Raw genomic sequence first — 23,385 nt, 5'->3', positions numbered from 1 at the left:
GCAGCAGTAACTCGATTTCTTCAGCATTTGCTGTTGCGATAATCGAATGCTTCTGAATCCCGCAAAATCCTTTGCAACAGAATTCTTTTGATAAAAGGGAACAATTAGGATCATGGAGCGGTTTTAGATTCTACGCTTACTTTCAAGCAGAACGTCTCACATATTATCGGTCGAGCATCGCATAAACTAGGGTTTATATTCCATACTGCCAAACCATTCACGGGTACATAACGCTTGAAAAGTTTGTACTATTCCCTAGTTTGGTCATCTCTGGAATCTACTCTACATAAATGGCCGCGATCAAATTGAAGGTATCCAACGCAAATTTATACGGTTCGCTCTAAGACTAAGAGGTTCCTTGGCGTGATTCTTTCCGGCTTCCCAGTTAGCTTGTCAAAGATACTGCAGTAGCCCTAATTGTTGCCGATCTTTTGTCAGTATTCATCGATGCACCAGCCGTAATCGAACGTGTTAACGTCCAAGCTAGAACAAGGGTGTTGTGCAGTAACGAACACTGCCATCACTGGATTACAACATCTCTTTAATTGTTTATCGCTTTTGTCACTTGTCCCGGGATGTGATAAGGACAAAATTTCCGTGGCTGAAGAATATGTAGTTTGTTACACTGACGATTTTTTGTTGGAGGACCGAGCCAGTTCTGATATCTATTGTCGTGAAATGAGATTAGGCCAATCCAATTCGCTTGGTAGATACTGTATCGTATTCCAATATATTCTGAATCCTAGAACGTAAAAATAACAGGATTATGAGCGAAATTACTTATTGAATTAATCATAATGTGAATTTAAAGATCGATCAGTATATTTTGACTATTTGCACTAGTTCATATACATGAAAAGTAACACGAAGAAAATGTGTTCAATCATAAGATAGTATACGACGCCAGAGTCGGTCATGGGTGACATTCTTAAAAAATGTATTAAACCATAAACTTAATCCCTGGGAGTAATAAGAGTAATCGATTTTAAGAAGAGATAAACAAACGATATTTGGAAAAGATCGCGGCTTGACATCACATTCCGTTCCGAAACGTTGGGTGAGCTTCCTCAGTTCTGAAGGGGTTTCATTAACTATGTCGTGTTGATCATCGCCAAATGCGCAGAAATTCCAATTTCAAATCCAATACGCAGGATAAGCGCACCCAAATCCCAAGCTGCATCCAGAACCTTAATCCAACTTTTTTCGATACCTTCGAGGAATAGTATGTAGGTAACGTCCACACTTCCCGCTAATGCTTTCCATTTCCCGGTATGGAGAAATCCGAAGCAATCAAAACTAATATGATTTGTGAAATAGAGCACTAAGGAGTATTTCTACCAAGAAATACTTAACCGAACGGAGAGCCTGTATATCACTGAGACTGTCCGTAACGAAGAAGCACAAATAAATGTGGACAAAGTATTGCGCACTACCCACCAAGCTGGGCTCCGCACTTCCAAACTGCGAGTGATCTCAAAATTGCGAGCTGTCAAAACACATGTATTTCAAGTGACAGAGATGGTACTTTTATAGATAGACTAGTTGAACTAACCAGTCTATAACAAGAATTTAAAAGGAGATTGGCAAATGCGCAGTGCGGTTAGATTCCAGTTTTTAGTGCCACAAGTAATATCAATGCATCGTAGACTCCACAGAAGTTGTAACAAACGGTGTGATTTCGATTGAAGATGCCAAAGCGAGGAGACACATCGAGTATTGATTCATCGATGTAGAACATTTTACTGCAGGTGATTGATCGGAATTTAATATAATAATATCAGAGATCACACCCGGGGCTATGTGATCCGACAATTCAAGAATCTTTTTCTTTATGAATGTGTTAAAAATTCAGATGAATGAGAAGTTTTTAAAAAATCGACATGCTCGAAATTATCCGAAAAAACATCATGGAGGTAAACTACAAGAACATAAATCGGGTTCCAGAAATAAGCGCGAAACTTCTCTCGGAATTTGCCATCTCCAAATGGTTCAAAATATCGCATCGGATGAGCAATCAATATGAGAGATCCCAAAATTGTGTTTTCATCGGAAGAACGCTTGCCAGCTACAATATTGGATTCTCTCAACTTCAATGAGGTATGCGGTCGCAGTGGAATCAAAACTGAAAGTCTATAATCTGTCGAAGACAATTGCGTTGTATGGTACAATCTGAACAGGTCATTCGAAACCATTAAATCCCTCGTCCTTGCAAAACAAAACAAATAGACTTCCGCAGTCAGGATAGTTTTTAGGATGCATGCCGCAATCAGGGCAGACATACACATAAACCTCTTCACATTAGAAAAGCGCATAAAATATTACGCTTCGATATAAATTTCTTAAAATACCTTAATTTTTATCGCCCTAGGTACAAATATCGTCTACCATGGTGTCTTACTTAATAATGGTCCAAATACTACCAAAACTCGAAATTAACAATTGTGTTGAAACTGGTTTTATTGTAATCTTGACCATACTGACTCGGTCAGCACCGTTATCAAACTCATAATTGTCAGACCGTTCCACAGTCCACGGCGCCAAAAATAATCAAAGTTTCATAATTCATTGACGACAATTGCGCATGTAAACATCCCTACCCATTTCGTCAGTACGCTTTCTAATCTGTTCCATCCATTCATAATTATATTTCGTCCAGGAAAATCCCCTTCGCCACCACCGACGGTAGCGCCATCGCCTCAGCACACCGGTGCAAATCTGTGGCATGGTTCGGTTGAAACTAGCACCGACACGTTGGTTCCTCTCGATCAGTATCCGTCGCCGAAACGTATCAACAAGCTCAGCGAAGGTAGCCTGGAATCGGACTTCGTTGACGGGGCGGCGGCAGACACCGATACCGCACCGGGATCGACCGAGTCTACGGATGACGGTGGGATCGCCGATGTGGTCACGACAAGCATCAGCCTGGAGGATAGTATTAGTTTAGACCTAGCTAGTAGCAACGGTAGACATGACCACCACAAAGACTTGAATGTTAGTAATGGAAGCGATTTTACGACTAGTACTATTGCTGCCACTCAGACTGGTGATAGTAACGGATGTGATCTATTTAGTGATAGTAAGGATTATGATAGGGTAAGGAAAATTTCGTTGTCTATATTATATATTTTCACTAACATTTGATTCTATTTTCAGAAAAATTACAATCATGGTATAACCAGGAACGAAACTAATCAAAATTCTATACCAAAAGAACAAGTCGATAGTCGGTTAAGAAATGTCCTCCCAGATGCGCAAAACGGTGGGATTCGAACTACTCCCAGTTCCATGTCTACACAACCACCAGCACTCGCAAACGGTGCGGAGAGCAAGAAAATGAAATGTTTGAACCTGATGGATGAGAGTATCATCATTCAGCCACAGTTTCAACAGCTGGAAATCAACGGAAAGCATCCGACGGAAACCAGTCCAATAGTGTACTCTCAGCATCAGCATGGTCCTTACCAATATCACCACCATCATCATAGTCAGATGAGTCACAATGTAGGCAGTCAACAAGCTCAGCAACAGCATCAACCGCCTATCACGGCATACCACTATCAACCACAAAATCAGCGACGGAGACGCAACTCGTCCAACTCGAAGAACGACATGAGCCCCAATAAACCTACCAATGGAAGGTAAGTTTTGTCTGTGCATGTTTTACTTTTAGTTGGGTAATTACGAAACTAAAAGGAATTAAATTGCTCTGTAATAAGTTATCAAGAATGATGTTATTTTTACTAGTCTATAAAATTTAATGAAGGAATTTGTTTTATTCCTGAATTGTAGGTAGCTTCCATGAATTTAGCTGCGGTAACCGACTTTGTTTGAGAATCTGCTTCCAGAAGAATGGTATCACCGTCTCTTTAATATCTTCCCTCAGAAAATGATAATTTAAGACGATGTGCTTGCTTCTGGGAAAGTATTGAATTTCTGTCTCTGCCAAACTGTTCATACAAGAAAGTTTAACCGGCGAGTTTATTCGAAAGATTTTCACACGGAGTCCTCTCCAACTCAATTTTTCTTGGATTGCGGCAAAAACGGCTATGTATTCTGCTTCTGTTGTAACCAAGAAATAATTAGTACATTTAAATTACGAATATCTTAAAACTGCTGATATTATGACCATGAGTCACATCACTCTACGTCTCAAATTTGAAAGTAAGCTCAAGAATAAAATATCACGTTAACGAGCACATAAAGTACGAAAATCGTGATTAAGATCCTGATATCATGAACATAAGTTACTCTTACGCGAATAAAATATCACGATAACGTGATAAGAAATTACGAAAATCGTGACTAAGATCCTGAAATCATGACCATTGTTTAACTGTCGGCTGTGTATTCCCGAATTATGAACCAGATTCATAACAAAAACTTAACATGTCCAGGGAACAATCACACTAACTCAACAAAACTTTTGAATGTAACGCCATGTATATATTCGCGACGAACTAGTTTTTTAGTTGTTTATTATTCATAATTTCAGGAATTTGATCACGGTTTTCGCGAATCGTTCAGTTCATGTAATCGTGATTATTTTTACTGAATTTACGATGGGATTTTTTCCATGTATATTGTATAACAGGCACTGCCGGGAACGGTGGCGGAGGTCGATGAGTCCAACTAGTAGGTATTGTGACTTGCAGGATTATCGCTCGATTATATGAAAGCTCAATCCAGATAGGCGCGTGACAGCCGCCTATATAAATTCTTTGGCAGCTTTTTCTTTGAAGCTTTTGAAAAGCACAAAGCTGGCAGAAAAATAAACAAACATTGAAAGAGAAGATCCTTTACATTCATTTGCAATAGAGTAGAGCTTCCATCCCGGGAATTTATTTCCCGGGAATCCCGGGATTTTTGGATTTTCCGGGATTCCCGGGAAATTGTGTTTTCTCATTCCCGGGATTCGGGAATCCCGGGATTCGGGAATCCCGGGAAAAAAGATTTTTAATTTATTCCAAAAGACTTATGTTCTGCGAATGAAATTCTGCAGGAAATATCTTTACCGGCAAACATTTCGAGTGAGTAGTGAGTGCAGATTGTGCTTTTCCAACTGTTTTTCAGATCAATGGACTATCTTTAGGCTCACTGATATGTTTTCCCGATTTTTTAGGTATGTAGTCCAAGCCATACTCAAAACACTGCTAAAGAATGTTGATTTTTTCATTCAAAAATGGATTAATTTGCCGGCCACTGTACCGAAGCATTTCCTTGCAATAGTGTTAGTGATGCGCACGATATCTCTGCAACAGATAAGCCGATTGATCAGATTTTTTAACAGTTCTTTTTATAGTTGATTTTAATAGTTAGATCTTGAATGAAAGGGCTTGCAATCAAATTAGTAATGGAAATTGCGTTACTGTCTTAAAAAATCGATGTGTGTTTGTTTCAAAACTTGGGATGGTTTGTAGTGATATCATGCCTACTGATCCTACTATGACGGAAATGGATTCCATATATAAACTTTCCTCTTTTGATCGGAAGTAACTGCATACTACCCTGAAGCAGCTCAATCTTTTCATTCAAAATTAGCAAAGAAGGTGCTTTGCATTAACTTGATCACATTCCATCGCATCAGACCAACGAATTCCAATTTTGGACAGTAACTCCAGCAGTTGCGTTTGGTATATCGTCCCAATCGTAATGGTAATTACCAAAATTAAGGTTATACATATAGCTAAGTAAAAGTTGATGTTGCGTAAACGTATTGACGAGTTATAAAATGATTGAATGATGCGTAGGCCACCAAATCGCCATCTTTTGACAACTGCTTTAGGACAAATATAATGCAATCGAACGGGTCCGAAAACTTTTCAATTTATTCTTTTTTTTTAAGAAAATCATTAACCTTTTTATTTTTCTTCTGTATTCCCGGGATCCCGGGATTTCCCGGGAAATTTATTATTTATTTCCCGAATCCCGGGAAGCTGAAAACCGTCGGGAAATGGAAGGTCTACAATAGAGACTGATTATCATTCCTATAGTTCGCTTATGGGCGACTGTCTCATTGTCTAGTGGCTCCACTGAAATCGGCTTGCGGAGCAATTGCGGCTATATTTGATGCGCCTTTCAGACGACCGCAATGTGAGATTTTATTGACAATCTTGGGGCTATAGTGAAGCTTCTTGGAAATTTGTAATGAAATCATGAAAGTTTCTCGGTGGTGAAGTGGTTAGCGCATCTATCAAGAAACAGAGATGTGTGTGTTCAATGGAACGGTGAATTTTCGTCGTATTTCTTTCTCACTGATGATACACTCAATTAGTGTTGCGAAATATGCATGTCTATCGTAGATACGAGTGATAATGCAATCTAAACAGTGTGACAAAAATCCTTATTAGGATTAAGTGAACCTACTCCTCTAAATCGTCCAACTGGTAAAAGTTTATAGAAAAATGCAAAAACCATTACTTATGCTGATTTGGGTTTTGGATTCCAGCCGCTCTAGGTTCACTTCAATGTTTACAAAAGCGAACGAACCTAGAGCGACTCTGATCTGAAAACAAAATCATCGTTAGTCGCAATAAGGAATGTGAGTTCGTATTCCTACCTTCATGCTATGGCACATATGCCATCTAGCTCATGAAGTATCTAATACTATTCTCGTTTGTCAGGGTGCTGGTGTTGTTTATTAAGTAGGATTAAACTCTAAGGGTCATTCTCCTCCATTGAATGAATTATCCTTTTATATACATTTCACCATTCTGGAATACATTAAACGCAGTACGGCTGTCCAGATTGTTTTCTACCGTGCGGTGTATCTGGTATTCTGGAGCATAACTTGAATTTATAACGGGTGTTCAAGAAAAAAAATGAGAATTTTTTCAGTCATGTAGTAAAAAAAACAAAAAAAAAGATGTGGGTCTTCGAGAGTGGAAAGTAACTTTCATCGTCCAGCACGAACGCCGTCCCGCGGTAATTCTTCGTCATCCACCGGCACTGCGATTTCACGATCGATATCTGGTCGTCCGTGTACTCGGGGGACCGTTTCTTCTTCTGACAGATGATGTCCTCCATCTTGAGGGTTCGGTGAATCAAGGTATGGGAGTAGTGATATTTTCGGCCGGCGTCACGCAAATTCGTTCCGTCATTGTTGTCGTACAGCTTCTTCAACGCTTCCTTCTTCTTCTTCGTCATTATCTTCGCCGGACGGCCGCTACCGGCCTTCCGCTTCACGCGCAGGGATGCCAGGATTCGGTGAACTGTACTCACGGGCACGTTTTCGTCTCGAAAGTGGTCTACCGTAAACTTTTTTCCCCGAGGACCACGCGTTTCGTAAAACCGTACAACACGCTCGCGGAGTGCTTGCTGTTTCGACCCCATCTACGATTGAACTGACAGCACCCGAGCGAAAAGAAACATGCCACTCATTTCTAGGGAATCCAGAGAGCCATTCTCTTGGATAGAAAAAAATTTACGCTCTTTACTTTAATTACAAAGGTATTGAAATCATTCTCATTTTTTATTGAACACATGTTATCTCCTTTCACACTCGCATGTGTTCCCAGTTACAACAGATAATGCAAGAAAAATTAAAAAATCTATTGAAAGGTAAATATTGCGCAGAGAGTTATTACAAACTTTTGATGATCAGCAATTGTTGGTTAGAAAATATGAGGATGAAGAAATAGAATTTGAAGATATTGAAAATTGCGACGAAAATGAAGGAAATGACTTATTTGATAACATTTTCGATGACGAGATTAACCTACAGTGCTGTTCGAAATAATAGCAGCGCAAGCGTTTTTTTTCGAGTATGATGATTTGGCTTTGAATATGTTTTTCATGTTCGCATTGTGTACAGTGATAAAAATTCAGTTCCTGGTGGTCGTCTAACCTACTGACGCCTTTCGATTTTAATAATACCACTTTACTATCATCAGCTCACTAAATGGTACGCCACTTTTCGACTTGGCGTGAAATTCGACAAAGTTCAGACGATTGTGAAGGTGTCGTATTGTGAATAGTAGTACTTTTCTAGGACTTCCTGCGTGCAAATTTGTCATAATCAATCGTTTTCTACTCGTTGACATTGCAATGGAATGTTCCAGGTCTTTCTAGAATTCTCTCGAAGACATAAACCAATATTATTTTGCCATCCGACCCATCAGTTTGTTAAGTTTGAGTGGATGTTGTTCGCTATCTACCGCTAGTTTCACATTTGTTTGTCCAGTGCAATGCATTGTGTATCTTTGGGACCATTCATAAATTACGTAACGCTTTTAGGGGGGGGGGGGGAAGGGGTACCCCAAGTTGTGACATAGGGGGGACGGGGTGCTAACTAGATCGTTACGTAACATGTTTTCATCGAAGAAAAAATTTTTTTTCTTGGAATTAGTTACGTAACAGGGGAGGGGGGGATGGAAAAATTTGTGACAATTTGTTACATAGGGGGAGAGGGAGTCAATTTTGGGCAATTTTTGCGTTACGTAATTTATGAATGGTCCCTTTGTGGCAGAACACTGTAAAAGTTTCTGAACTTCACGGTATGTTTTGACACTAGTATTCAACCGATTGATGAGATTTCGCTCCTCGACTGTACAGTGCCTCGAACGACACATTTTCGTGATATACAACAATATGCAAACTTATAGTTTCGGGTTAATTGTATGCGTAGGAATACTATTCCGAACAAAATAGATTGACTAAACTGAAAATCTTGGAAACTTTAGCGATTTGAAACCTTTTGTAGTAGCACTGCTATTTTGACGAACAGCTTTATAACGACTTTCCTCCGAAATGACAGCTGTGTTTCGTAAACAATAAACCAATGATTCCAAATGGTGGCGTGTTCTACTCTTCGTACTATAGATCACTTACAAAAACATATAATGTTATTGGAGAATAGAACGTATGGGAGTATTTTACATTAAACTCGAAAAATATTTGCGCTGCTATTTTTTCGAACAGCGCTGTAGATAGTAAAGCATGCATTCAAAACAATAGATGTTCAACTAGTTGTAAAAGACAGTATGAGTTCTTCAAGAATGGAACATTTATCGAAAATTAGAAAAATTATTAAGTTAATGAAACGAAAGCAGTACCGGATAATATTCAAAGAAGATATGTACGCTACGAATGACATGTTTTAATGTTGTCACTAAATAGGGGTCGACGTATTTGATGCTGCTTTCATTGAAACATGGCGAACCTTTTTTTTCTAAAAAATTAGGTAGCACTAGTTCCTTAACTTCGACTACATGGCATACGATGGGATTTCATAACGTAATTCGTAGAAGCATTCAAACCTTTGCAGGAACCAACGGCAGAACTGCAAAAAGTTAGACTCGTTTTGGTAGACAAGTTTAAAATAATCCTCGAGTGTAAATGTAAGTTAATGAAAATTTCGAAGACTAATTCACTGGTCCCTGCTCGAAAGTCGAGAGCAAACGTTGTTTGGAAATGTTTCTGTCAACGCTGCACTTTACTTGGATCATTGCTGGAATTTTCACAGCACACCATACATATCAGCTGCTGACAAAACTATTGCAATTGCATGTTTCTAGATTTTTGAACTCTTAAGCTCCACGATTTTAAGAATTCTTATTATAGGAACATATCTTGAAAACTTTCAAAATATTGAAGTCAGTGAAGTCACAGTTTTCAGAAGAACCGATTGTCAAGGATTAGATGCAGCCTGATGAAGACGAATTTGAAAAAATTATCGAAACTGAGTGCAAAGTTGCATCTGAATTGGGTAAACACGGAGTTGATGTAAAATCTAAGCTGTTAAAATTCGGTGCTAGAACGACAAGAGAGCATTCGAAGTTTGAAACTCTAAATTGGTGGCAAGGGCAGTAATTAGATGAACCTGATCTTTATGCGTGTGCTTGATGATCATAGATGTAAATTGGGTTCTAAAAAATTAGACAATCTTCTATTACTTCGATGCAATCAGAACATGATAGCAAAGGCAATGTTTATGGGAGACTATGCTTAAATCGAATAGAATTTATATATTTTAGTATTATACATATCTCCTATTTTAATTGTAGAAACGTTATGTCATCGTTGAACCTACATGTATAACTTTCTTCATTATTAAACAATAACAAAAATATATTCAAAATATATTATGGCAGTATTTTCTGTTACTTATTTGTTACTGTAATAGCCGTGTACGCTAACCATCGAATGCTAACCTATCAAAAACGAAGATTTCGCCACGAACTGTACCAAGATTCTGTTTTGCTTTGATGCATGATAAAAATGAAAATCTAAATCGAAACCGACATCGAGCTTTTAAACTGTATAAACATAATCTAGTAATCTGTTTTTACTTCTTGGCGATTTTAATGATTCGTCGAACGTTTTCAACGCATGCTGATTGGAGCGATTTTTGAAACGCTGAAAAAATATATTAAAGGCGTGAAAGGTTTTAACTAAATAACCCTGACATGCACAAAAGATTTTTTTCTCGCTTTCCTCAAATTTTCAACTTTTGACGTTAAGTTATTCAGCATAATGATTTGAACGAGCAAACAATGTATTTGTATGATTGGTGGAAATGTTGCGAAGAGGTTTTCGTGTTTTGAATATTCTACAATGAATTTGTCGTACCCCGCCAAAAGGCAAGGTTGGCAGCAGAATGTTAACTGAAATTATAGATCTTTAAAATCCGATTTTTTACTCTAGTTCTAAAGACTGGTATGTCTCCAAGAAAATCGAAACAAAAGCTGGAAGCTAGAGATTTAGTTTGTAGTAAACACCTGATTTTTCTATCGTCGATTTCTAGAATCGATCAAGTTCCAACTGATATGTTTCTCGTAATCATCGCATAATTCTAATATATTTTTTTACCTCATTACAGTATATCCCCAAGTGCCACAAACTCTCGCTTCTCGACGCCGGGTGCGCGCTCACTGCCACTGACGCCGCCGAGCGTGCCGTTTTCCACCGAGCGTCCACCGGTAGCCGCCCTTTCTTGTCCGGATGGTTTGGCCCATGCACTGTCGGAGCAAAACCTACGATTGCAGCAAATCGTCTACGAGCACAGGGTAACATAGGCTAACCGTCGGTTTGCTTTATGACCAATTGGGTAAACTGTTTTATATTTTAGCTCCGCGAAGAAGCTTTGCAGCGGGAGCTGTACGCGACCCGACTAGCCCTGCTGAAGAAAACCTGCCACAACTGCAACAATCAGCAGTACGGTAACGATGATCCGGTATGTGAGAATCCTTGCTAAATGTTGATCGAATTGTTCAGAAATTCAAAATGCCTACTAACGATTGTACATCAATAAACCGAATCAAGCTCCTTTCTAGTCTAGTTTCTATCTTTTATTCTAAACTAACTTTGACTTTATTGTTCGATTCTTGCTTTTTATCTTCAACTTTCTTCATCCTTTCTACCTTTCAATCGCTCTCCTTCTCACACTCTATTATAATCGGTAGTTGTATTATCGTTATCACTAGGTTTACGTTATCCGTGATGATGGTTGTGGAGAAGAATCTCGACTAGAGTCGAGTTTGACCGGTATTGACACTGCCAATGAGCTAGTTAGGGTAGACCCCCGTAGTAGTAACACACGATTAATGATGATGATGATAATAAAGCCCATTACTAAGGAGGGCGGGAAATGTACCTTTGACGAAGATGAGGGTAGTGTCCGTGAGAACACTTTTCAAACGCTCAGAAATCGTTGGCAACTCTATCGTGGTTCTTTCAACCGTACTGACCGTATCTGTATCATTATCCGCAAGCTACTCGAAAAAGTCAGACAGAAGCGTAGCAATCGTTACGGAAACGACCGATGTGACCTTGCCGACGATTCGTTGGTTAGTTGTTTTTGTTTGGGTGCTTCATATGTATACATAAGGTGTGAATGAATTGCTTTTAAAAGTCAAAAAATTATTTCAGAAAATGTTCGGATTTGTAAAAATAGACGCTTGTAACTAACAAATTATGATTAAATTAGGATAAAAAAAATATATGCCCCGAGTGAGGATCGAACTCACGACCTTAAGATTATGAGACTTACGCGCTACCGACTGCGCTATCGAGGCTGTGTGAGTGGATGGATATTCAGCACATGTATTGTGGAAGGCTTCGATTAAAAGACGAAAATAAACTATAGAAAACGGAGAAATCGAGTACAATTTTATTTGAATGCGAAAGTTTCATGCAAGTTGACACTAAGAAAAACGAATAGTGGATTGTGACATTTTTTATGTTAATATTTTCTAGTTTCAATCTACGAAAAGGAACAATATTCTGCAAACAAAAGAAAATTAATTTTTTGGCATTCAAAAAGAACAAAAAACCTTTCTTTTCCAAACAAGCGTCGTTTTGACGTATGTCATATTACATTGAAAAGCACCAGGGCAGTGGATTGCACTGCTTTTGCGCTTTTCAGCAAAAGTGAGAATGAAACACGTCCGGCTAGCTCTTTTGCTCGAAAATGCAACACCTGTGCAATCCACTGCACCGGTTTTTTTATGAAAACCCCGTTTGTTGCATGGGCATGCACAGTGCTTCTACCGCGAATTTTTCATGCGATTTCAAAAATTATTTCTAAATATTATAGTTATTGAACAAAATGTTTCACATAGAAGAAAAAATTCAGGAAATGTAACGACGTTTTGACTTTCTCAAAAGAAAGGTTTTGCAGTCACCTTGAAATCGTCAAACGAAATTATAACGAATTGACCTATCTGAGAACGTAAATTCAAATTCTTTTGTTCTTGAGTTATCCATTGCAGTGAGATCTTCTGAAAAAATCAGGACAATTAATGAAATGGCCGTATGTTTATATTGTGTTCAAATATTTTTTCTAACACATGAAAACATGTTCTATTGAGGATACTTAAGCTGGTTGTAATTAAATTGCTACAGTAAGGTACAGTGAGAATATGATGTTTCAAAAGCGTCGTTATTGGACATCATTGGTTCTTCATTGGTTCGACATTAAAAGACGTCCAGTGAATCGTCTAAAGCATTGTAATCTTGAGATATTGATAAGAGCTCAAAAAGTTGATAAATTAAAACTGGATTTGACTGCTTTTGTCCCACATTTAGACCTAGAAAAAAGTACAACATGAAAGAGTACCAACCATGAATACCAACTAGAATACGGTGTACCTCTCACGATAAAGTACTTGAATCTATTAAAAGGATTGCATTCGCCGGACACCAAGAGATCAATAACCTTATCAAACTAAATATAAATGATAGTTATGAATTTACCTACGCAGATTCACTTTGCCTTCATTTCCAATTATGTATGAATTTTGTTCAAATGCTATAATTTTCAACCAATGCAGTACTTTATAAAAAATCAGTTGTTTTGATTTGAGTAGGAGAAGGTAAAATTAAAAAGCCAAGCCAAGTCATTATTTTCTAAATAATACAGGCACCTTATACGTTTTTAGATATATTTTGGTCACAAATAACACAACCATTTTTTTTAAATTTTTGATTGTTTGACAACGACTAAAACTATAATATGTGGGTAAAATGGACATGTGGTGCTGGTAAATTGAGCAGCTGTTAGTGATTATTATTAAACCCTAAGTGAATTAAATGATAATAAACGCAACCGTGTACTATACGTTGCTGTGAGTATTGGGTTGGTGTTCGCTATGTACGTGGATCCCATACGAGAAATATTCTCAAAAACTCCTGGTATCGGCACGTAAAATACGAAATAATACATCAATTAAATTACTATGATATAACAATTCCAAAAAAATATATTTCATCCCAATAGATCTTTTGTTCTGCATGCCGAATCAAACATGAATGCAGATTTTGTTTTTTTTATTTATTTCCCACTCGACAGATTTTTACCAAGACCAATGGATTCGATATCCTTTGAGTGCTTGCCAGGTGAGGTTTCTGTACAGTTTATCTGAATTTAACAAATACTGCGTTGTTTTGACTACCTGCTCGTTTTAATCCATCTCCTATTAATTTTATCCAATTTTACAGTTCCCCGAATCACGCCAGAAGTAGCGATACAATCCAGTTTTGTTTTCACACGTTCTATTATACTTAAAATTCGCGAAGCAATTTCGAAACAATAGAAAGAAAGACATTCAGACATCTAAGGCTGATACCTCTAGACGGTTAGCTTTATAACATCCAGTATTATCCAGTATTCGTTACGTGTGTCTGCAACTAATCTTGACTTCCATACACAGGACTGTGGAAAAAAATTCAATGTTATCCAAATATGCAATCATTGGGACATTGTTTTTGTTCGAGTTTATGTAGTTCATTCTAAATTCTAGGCACCATATGCACGAATAAACAAGCCTCTGAATAAAGATCATTTTAACCCTTTCGTGCCCAACTTTTTTCTGGTGCATGTAGGGTTTTCAAACTATTTTTCCTTGACAACGGTGGGGTCAAGAAACTCGAAAAGCCTTTTTTCATAAAGATGGGTACTTCCCTCGTAGTGCTAGAAACTGCTCAATTTTTACCTTAGAATGCTCAATACAATTCTCATAGAATATTTACAGTAGTCCACTTGCGTGGAAAACGTAGCCAAAGACGATCTAAATTGATAAGTTTTATCAGTTTTCAATAATACTGCAACATAACAAAGATATATGAAAAATTCATTTTCCGTCGTGAACGTGAACTATTAATACTCATATGAAAGGTAATTCAGATTTATTAGCCTTACTTGTTTTTGTGAGCAAATCTTACCTCAATCATAAGTTATAGCTATTTAAAAACGTTGTTGTCCACAAAAAACATGGGCATGAATGAGTTAAAATAATGGTTTATAAATTGCAATGAATCATAAAAACTAAAATAGTATACCGCAATGATTTTTTTTCAAGTACTTCATAAAGTATAACTTTTATCTAGACTAATGAATATGTTAAGCCTATTTGATTCACTCGACAATCCAAATATTATGTCGCGCAATGCTCATTTTTTCGAATAACACGTGATTAGGGTACAAAACGGAAGAGTGAATCCGACAGTAACTGTTTTTGCTAATCACAGCTGTTCATAATTAAAAAGAAAAACGTTTTCTATTTCCTTTACTGCTGTGATCTGTAGTTGCAAATATCGTTGCACGGTTCGGCTCATTTCTTGAGTAAAGACTGATTTGACACTTTTCTTTTATACACTAATCGTGTCACACTAAAAAAAAATCGATCCAAGCATATACTCAAAATTCTATATATCAATGCATATACTGTTTCTTTTAATAGCACGCAGAATGTTTGTGAAAAAGCTCGGAACTCCACCACTCGGCTAATAAATACCAACAACATCTATCTTTCAGACATCCATGGTCGATTCGATCATAGAAAATGCTTCAAATTGTTCTTGGGAGGCAGTGGACGATCGCAGCGCTCCGTCTTCGGGGGCCAATTCATCCCAGCAAATTACCAGTAGCGTTCTGTGGGTACCAGACCATGCCGTATCTCGGTGCACTACCTGTCAGATAGAGTTTTGGCTCGGACGGCGGAAGCATCACTGTCGCTCATGTGGACAAATATACTGCGCAGATTGCTCCGAATATTGGGCACCACTTCCGGATGAAAAACTTTTTCAACCGGTTAGATTGTGCGGTCCTTGCTACCAAAATGTCGGTGGAAAAATGGTTGTATGTGGTCAATGAAAAATTCTGGAGGAATGATTATTAATTTAATCTTTCCCTTATTTTAGAGCAGCAGTCTTCAACCAACAACAAGCGGTAGCGTAATTGTAAATAATAGCAGCAGCAACAACCAGCATGGCAATTGCATAAACGGAAGTGTCCTAATAACTACCAAGCAGCACAACGGATCCTCACCATCATCATCTGCAGCGGTTACTCATGAAGCAAACAATAATAGTGTTACGGTTGCACTGATGAGTTCGATCAATACCACCACAGCAAGTGGCATAGAAAACTGCAAGCACACCAGCAACTCAATCGCCAGCACATCTTGCAGCGCTAGCGCCAACAGCAACTCCGAGCGGGGGACTTGCAAAGCTACCACAGCCACCAACTAGAATCACCGTACTGTTTTACCTCGTCCCATGTAAGTCCTGTTGTTTATTTTGTTTATTTTACTATTTATACATTATTTGTTCTGTAGTTCGTTTTATTTTTTTTGGTCATTCGATATCATTTTTATTTAAAACATTATTTTATCTTACGATTTTTTCTTACCGAATGAGGGTTACTTGAGAAAATATTATTGTCAATAGATGTTACGTTACGAGAGATACAATGCATCATTCACAATTCTCACATAAATGAAGATAAAACATATGAAAAGTTTAATGTACTATTACAGATGATGCTTTTCTGCAAAAAAGAGATATATGAAATGTTACAAATGGTATAATATTGATATAAACGTCAGCAAAGCTAAATTTCAGAGGAAAGCAAACGAATCGTTTAGAAGCATACGCACTAGAACAAGAGGAAAAACTATTAAACACACACACAATTGTATACAGGCAAAACATAATTAGTAGTATATAAATTCAATGAGTGAATACTAACCTGTAAGAGGAAAATGGTCACTGCTTGGTAATTTTTCAAAACATTCCGAAGTCCAGTTCTGCTGCGATCATCGCGTTTAGTATTGTTATAGGATAGTTTGGGATACATACTTGCATTACAATTGACATGGATATGGTTTAGAGCTTAACTCGAATCCGATTTTGAAATTATAGTATTGAGAACGGATTTAATGGGAATCTCATTATCGTGATCCATTCATTAATATCTTTGTTTCAACCCAGAAAATCAGCTTTAGGACGATTACCATAAAAAACCGACATGAATCTCGTTCCAAATGTCTGAATTTGGGTTTCGATAGTCGCGCTCAGATGGTGACTGCCGTTCTCGTCTTACCCATCTTCTCTCAAAGCTGGCAGTATTGAGACATCTGACTCGGTGTCAGAAAAGACTACCATTCAACTTATTGAAAACAACCATTTAATGACTTTCACAAACACCATCCATTTTCGCTGACGACGATGGGGAGGTTGCTAGTTTTTTTTATTTCCTAAGCACGGCTCTCGGCACCATGGGACATCGTTTCCGTATCTTCGATTTTACTTACACATCGGATCGGAATATAAGATCAGAGCTGCTGCGATTCCGAGAAAGAGACCGACCCCGATGAAAACTATGAATTTCTACTGTTCAATTTTTTATGCCAAGTTCTTCTCGCTTCTGTTGCTGGAGCGCGGTGCTGTTCATTATCCCAACTGTAGTATGACTTTTGGACGCATCGGTGATTTTGTGAGCCAATTTATTGATAGTGCCGTTGTCTAGTTTTATTGCAACGAATGCGGCGGTTGTAGAGACATTGTATGCTACATCAGAAAGTTATTCCCCAGAATGCTCCATTTCCTAGAAATTCATTCCCCAGAAAAGTTTTACCTTTTTATTGATTTAATCTTTTCAAACGTACTACTCGTTCCCACTTCCATTGAACGACATTCTTTGCTTTCGATTTGATCACTTTTGAAACGATTTGCATTGTGTTGAAACCGGATGTTATGATGACATTATTTATTCCGAATTAAAATAAGGAATTTGCTAATTAATGTTGTGTTGCATATTGCAATGAAGATTTAGTTCTACGATTTTCTACCAAAAATAATTCCACAGAAACTAAAATACCAAGCTGTTTTCCCCAGAAAGAACTGTTCTTTAGAAAACCATTCCCTTGAAAGCAACAATTCTTAGAAAACAATATTCCAGAATGTACTCTTAAGCCTTATTCAGAATGACCAAATGCTCAGAAGTTCATTTCCCAGACATAACCATTTCCTAGACATTTTTGATAAGATGGGGAAAGCACCCATATTGCTTTGAATTGGGAAAAATCTTGATGAAAATCAAAAATCATATTCGGAATGTTGGCGATTTTGCTTCTTTCGAAGAGTGCACTGCTAGCAGCATTAGACAATAACAGTATTTTGACATATTTTTTTCATTAATATAAACATACATGTAAGGTAAATTGCAGAATTCAGTACAGGTGTGTTTTTGAGAGCAATTTGACAACAACCATAGGAAGCAGTAGCCCCCTTCCTAGAATCCAAAAGAATGAAACAGTGTTCTGTTAGCAATGTTATGTGGGAAACCAAAACTTTGTGTATTAATTAACCTTGTTGAGAAGCTAGGACAATTTTCAAAGTGTTATGTTGCATTGCTAGTACTGATTATTTTTCATATGAATACATTATCTAAAAGAGTTTCATTTTTTGGCAAAACTTGTTTTGATACACTTTGAAGTTACGAAATGTTTATTTAGTCTTTCGAGATAGTGAATAGGATTCGGTTTCTTATTTGATGCGTTTCATTGATCGTATTCGTATGACGGTTATATCGATGAAGACGTTCCTGGTTGACGGTCCCGGTTACAAAGAAAATACCGCCAGATAATTCATACAGAACTCCACGACATTCCCTGTGAGAGGGTTGGTGTTCTATTTGAAACCGTTGGCTACTATTTTTGTCATCGTTTTGGTTTCCGGTTTTCGGCTTCTCCCCATTCCAGACATTTTTGAAACACTTTTATTACGAAGTAGAAAGTTGAAATGAGCACTTTCAACGATCTGGCTAACTTTGGGTGCGAGTAGTTCGTTTTTTCAAAAATAGCGAGCAAAAATTTGATAGGCCACTTTTTGCTTGAAGACCATTTTAATGGACTGTTACCAATGTAAAGGTTTTTGTTAATAGCCAAAAGGTCTGGATTGGAGAGAATCGAAAACCGGGAGCCGCAGTGACGACAAAAAGTTTCTAGCGGAATTCAAACTGCTCCAATGTCACAAATAGGGTGGGAGTGTCATTGGAGTTCTGCATGAAATATCCAGTTTGGCAGGCTTTCTATATCTGTGGCTTGAAAGGCGAAATTTTCGTTGTAACCGGGACCGTCAATCAGAAACGACTTCAATCATTTTGCCGTTCCAACTAAAATATGTTCAAAATGACCACTAACGTTGGCGAAGAATTATTGTCGAGTATGATGTAGTCTGTGGTATAAGTACCATTTGGCATAAGGTATGAAAATACTTTCTAATGTATTTAGTGCCAGATATTTGTAAGTAATCCGAGCAATCGGGTGGATCGTATATTTGCGTACGAAACTGTTTCGATGCAAAAGAAGAATAAATGCTTTAAAAAAACATTCAAGCCATTTGTCAAAATGTGCATTCATTTCGATTGTATTATAGATTCAAGAAATGCTCGAAACAAGGCATCAACACCTACAAACTTAGTTGATCTCGGCAATTTCCCACACAGCCGAGTAACCAGTAAATGTTTATACTGATATCTCGGCAAAATGTCATTTGTTTGCTGATTTTCAGCGAAATATTTCCCGAGTCTCAGCAAACAATTATGGCTTTTACTGAGATCTCAGTGAAAAATTAGTTTGTCGAGTGCTCGGCTGTTCAAATCTCGCAAAAGTTTCCAAAACGCAGAGTTTTCTTAGAAACAATTTTGTGTGTATGTTTGAATAAACCGGGCAAATGAAAAGATCACAAGATTGCGCGCTAGAGTTATTTGAAATACAAATTGAAAGAACTGCTCATGTTTGAGAGAAGGAACTAATCCCTATGTTCAAGTAAACTGCTTATAATCGATCCTTACACGTTCAATATTTTTGACAATACTAGACAGAATTGATAAAAATATTGAACGTGTAAGGGCCGCTGTACAATTGGATAACAGGTTTGCTTGCGAGGGGCTGCCGTTTTTGACGGCACATCGTCAGCCGCTTTACACCGCATTAGTTCCTTGAATTATGGAATGCGAAAACCTTTGGCTTCACCACACAAAAAAATGAATAAAAACATTGACTTTTCTATGGAATGGGACATTCTACGGAATGACTTTCTAGGGAATGGAACATTTTGAGGGATGGTATTCTGGAGAATGGTATAAAATCATGACACCATATGTGTACCAAAAAATCGGCGAAACTTTCTTTTATCGATACGCTACGTCGCGAATCAGCTAGCCAAAATTAAAAATATGAAATTCAATTTTTATCATTAAAAATATTTTTCTTGTGAACCACAATAGTTGAATTAATAGCCTGCAAAAAATTGTGGTGTTTCAAGACCCCTAAGTATTTTTTGGATGTAGAGATTTGATTAGAAATGAGGTATTTTCAGGTTTCGAACTCATTTAACACTTCTAACTCATAATTGAATTTAGAACATATCCATGGCAAGTTAATTCTCAATATCTTTAAAATTCATGCATGCTACCTCAATATGCAACAAAAATGAACTTTGAATTAAAAAATACTTGAAAATTTGAAAATTTTAGCATTTTATGATAAAGAATGCCGCCTTAACATACAACCTTGAATATTCATCATAATTTTTACTAAAAAAGGAAAAATCGGAAAAGCACGCCATTAGTTGCATATTATAGGAAATTTCATCATCTTTCAGAATATCATAGTGGTGTATTGCGCCGTTTTGCGCCAAGCTTGATAGGTAACCATTTTTCGTCAAAGGTTTGATGAAATATCAAGAGAAGCATGAATTTGTTCCAATTACGCGTGTTTCCCATAGTATTAATTTTTTCATAAACCGAGCTAGCGCTGCAATTAGTTACTTAGATATATTCTAGGGTACAATATCCGACTGCGTCCTCAAATTCATTATGCGTTTTACTTTATAGTATGTTTAAAGATCGTACGATAAATATGATTAGAAATGTTTTCTAATTAAATAATAACAGAAGATGAAACGCATCTATGACTTATAATTGTTTTTGAAAATAATCAATATTTCGAGACAGTGGAGGGAGTTCTTAATAATGTACGCGCATTTGAAAGTTACCCTTTGTTCGTTGACAGATTGAAAGAAACTACATTTGGAAGAGTGTTCAGATAGAAGCTCACCGCGAAAGGCGTGAAACATACTTTTAAATTTTCACTATTGAAAGAAGCTGTTTTTCTGATTGGCTCGAGTTCTGATTTTTAAGGATGACTTCGAATAATAATGGTAAGCAATGATAAGCTCTGATGGGTTTTGTTTATTATAATCATTTGTTTACTTAATTATATAGAAATTTTCTTAAAAACAAGAGATGTTTTACAAGACGTATATAATATATTTAACACAGACGAAAAAATAAAAGTGGTTAAACGATATATTTATAAACGGATAGAAAGCACAAACGATATTTTGAAAGATCAGGAAAATGTATGAAATTTATTGGTTTTGAATAATATACCGTTCTACCGGATTGTAGCACTAAAGCCAAAACTAGCCTTTTCTATGTTGCACAGACGAGTATTTGACCGAAAAAGCTGGCTGAAAATCAAATTTTCAAAAACCGTTATCAATGACATTATATTATATCTTAATATTCCCTAATGATTTCTGCATTAGATGGCAACCACGTTGCGTATATTTACTAAAGTTTGGCAACGCTGTTAACTGTCAAAGGCCGATTTAAAGTTGCGCGTGGAACCAAAATCTTCCAAACATTAGTTATTCGAATTGTTCCGACTCAAATATCCTATGTTTTTAATAAACCAAGGTCGGGGTCATACTTTGGTGTAGATGGATGCATGTACTCTAAAAAATATCAGTCTTATTTAACTTAAATACAAAGAATAAAAAATCCGCGATTTTCTTACTTTTCAAAATTGAAAAAGTTCATGTTCCCAACCTGTCCCAGTGAAAACTCTTGTACCATGATTAAGTTTAATCCAAATACTACTAGATCGATGGAAAAAAACTTACACATAATTGCTCCATTTTGAATGCGAGCTATTTGAAAAATTTGATATTTTCGACATTTTTCCTCGTTTTATTACATTGTCCGTGCTAAGTTCAAACTTTTACAAGGATATTTATTTTCAAAATAATGTGTAATTCTGGGCAAGATTTATGTTTAGTTAGCTGGGTGACAAAATGATGGTTTTATTGAACCAGAGTGCTTCGGCACCAACTGAGTCATTTCGAAACACAGTTGAAGCAGCATACGGGGAACGTGCCATTTGAGCCAATATATTCTGATACCTGATAACTAAACCTAAATCTTGTCAAGAATTACAAATTATTTCGAAATGAAATATCCTTGTAAAAGTTTGAACTTAGCACAGACAAATGTCAAAAATATCAAATTTTTCAAATAGCTCACATTCAAAGTGGAGCAATTATGGGCAAGTTTTTTCGTGGACCTAGTAGTATTTGGGTTAAACTTAATCATGGCACAAGAGTTTTCACTGAGACGGATTGGGAACATGAACTTTTTCTATTTTGAAAAGCGAGAAAATGGCTGATTTTTTTCTTTGTATTTTAGTTGAATAAGACTAATATTTTTTAGAGTATATGGATCCATCTACACCAAAATATGACCCTGACCTTGGTTTATTAAAAATATAGGATATTTGAGTCGAAACAATTCGAATCACTAATGTTTGGATAATTTTGTTTCCACGCGCAACTTTAAATCAGCCTGGAGTATAAAAAAAACCCTACCTTTAACAGTGAACAGCGTTGCCAAACTTCAATAAATACACGTAACGTGGTTGCCATCTAATTCAGAAATTACTAGGGAATTTTATGATATAATATAATGTCCTTGATAATGGTTTTTGAAAATATGACTTTCGGCCAGCTTTTTCGGTCGAATATTCCTCTGTGTGTTGGTAGGAAATTTATTATTTGTGTGCTGGGACCACCCTAATCAATCCAAAACCATTTTTTATGAAATAGTATATACCGAAATGGAATCCAGAGTACTAAAATAACCTAGTTTAGTGATTTCTACAGATTTAGAGATTTTGCCAACCTTTGTTATGAATGGCATCACTGTGCAATGTGATTATCGGATTCGAGAATGAAGAGTTTAGTTCATTTAACAATAAAATTCTTTATAAATTTTTATAAACACGCTCTAAACATGCGTTCATGTCGCGCTGTTATGGCGTTCCTTATTTTCTCTGATTTTTTGGTATGGCATGGATGTCCAAATATATCAGAGTGAAAGGTCTCAAAATTGTCATGACCATATCGCCTCACTTGCTACAGAAAGCAATTAGGGTTTAACAGGCTTTTTGAAGGTGAGAATTCTTTTGGACAGACAGGAATCGGTTGTAAAGTCTGCTGAAATGGAAGGTTACCCCAGAACTTTACCACTCTCATTAGTCAAAGTATTTGTTCTAAAAATGCAGAAAACTTAATACTTAATTTCCAAAAAAAAAACCCAATTTTCCGACAAGTATTCAATTGGGGTTTTCGATTGATTGACACCGGTATAGTGGAGTGCACTGAAACTGCACCGTTTTTGCACTTTCTAGCAGAAGTGCAGAAAACTGGGTATGTTCCATTGACACTTCTGCTAGAAAGTGCAAAACCAGTGCAATCCACTACACCGGTGTCAATCAATCGAAAATCCCAATTGTTTTCCGATGATGGTTCCGAAATTCCCAG

The 23,385-nt window shown here is 37.0% G+C and overlaps 1 protein-coding gene and 1 non-coding gene across 8 annotated transcripts in view; one reads left to right on the top strand and one right to left on the bottom strand.

Annotated features, from left to right (window-relative positions):
* LOC131685847 (myotubularin-related protein 4) overlaps nt 1-16,479 on the top strand; it is a 96,680-nt gene extending 80,201 nt beyond the window's left edge. For 5 of the 7 annotated variants that reach the window (XM_058969840.1, XM_058969841.1, XM_058969842.1 and 2 more), the window contains 6 exons: nt 2,657-3,093; nt 3,154-3,638; nt 10,817-11,003; nt 11,066-11,170; nt 15,251-15,574; nt 15,637-16,479. In XM_058969840.1, coding sequence (XP_058825823.1) covers nt 2,657-3,093; nt 3,154-3,638; nt 10,817-11,003; nt 11,066-11,170; nt 15,251-15,574; nt 15,637-15,966 — 1,868 coding nt within the window. In that variant the 3' untranslated portion in view covers nt 15,967-16,479. The remainder of the gene's footprint in view (nt 1-2,656; nt 3,094-3,153; nt 3,639-10,816; nt 11,004-11,065; nt 11,171-15,250; nt 15,575-15,636) is intronic. The other 2 variants (XM_058969839.1, XM_058969844.1) reach the window with 2 other exon arrangements.
* Nucleotides 11,939-12,011, bottom strand: Trnam-cau (transfer RNA methionine (anticodon CAU)). Its single transcript has one exon. It is a non-coding gene; the product is annotated as a tRNA-Met (tRNA).
* Nucleotides 16,480-23,385: the final 6,906 nt, after the last annotated feature.

The sequence above is a fragment of the Topomyia yanbarensis genome, chromosome 2 (assembly GCF_030247195.1).
Source record: "Topomyia yanbarensis strain Yona2022 chromosome 2, ASM3024719v1, whole genome shotgun sequence".
Lineage (NCBI taxonomy): Eukaryota > Metazoa > Arthropoda > Insecta > Diptera > Culicidae > Topomyia > Topomyia yanbarensis.
Note: the sequence above shows the minus strand (reverse complement) of the source record. Positions and strands in the feature narration are given on the sequence as shown.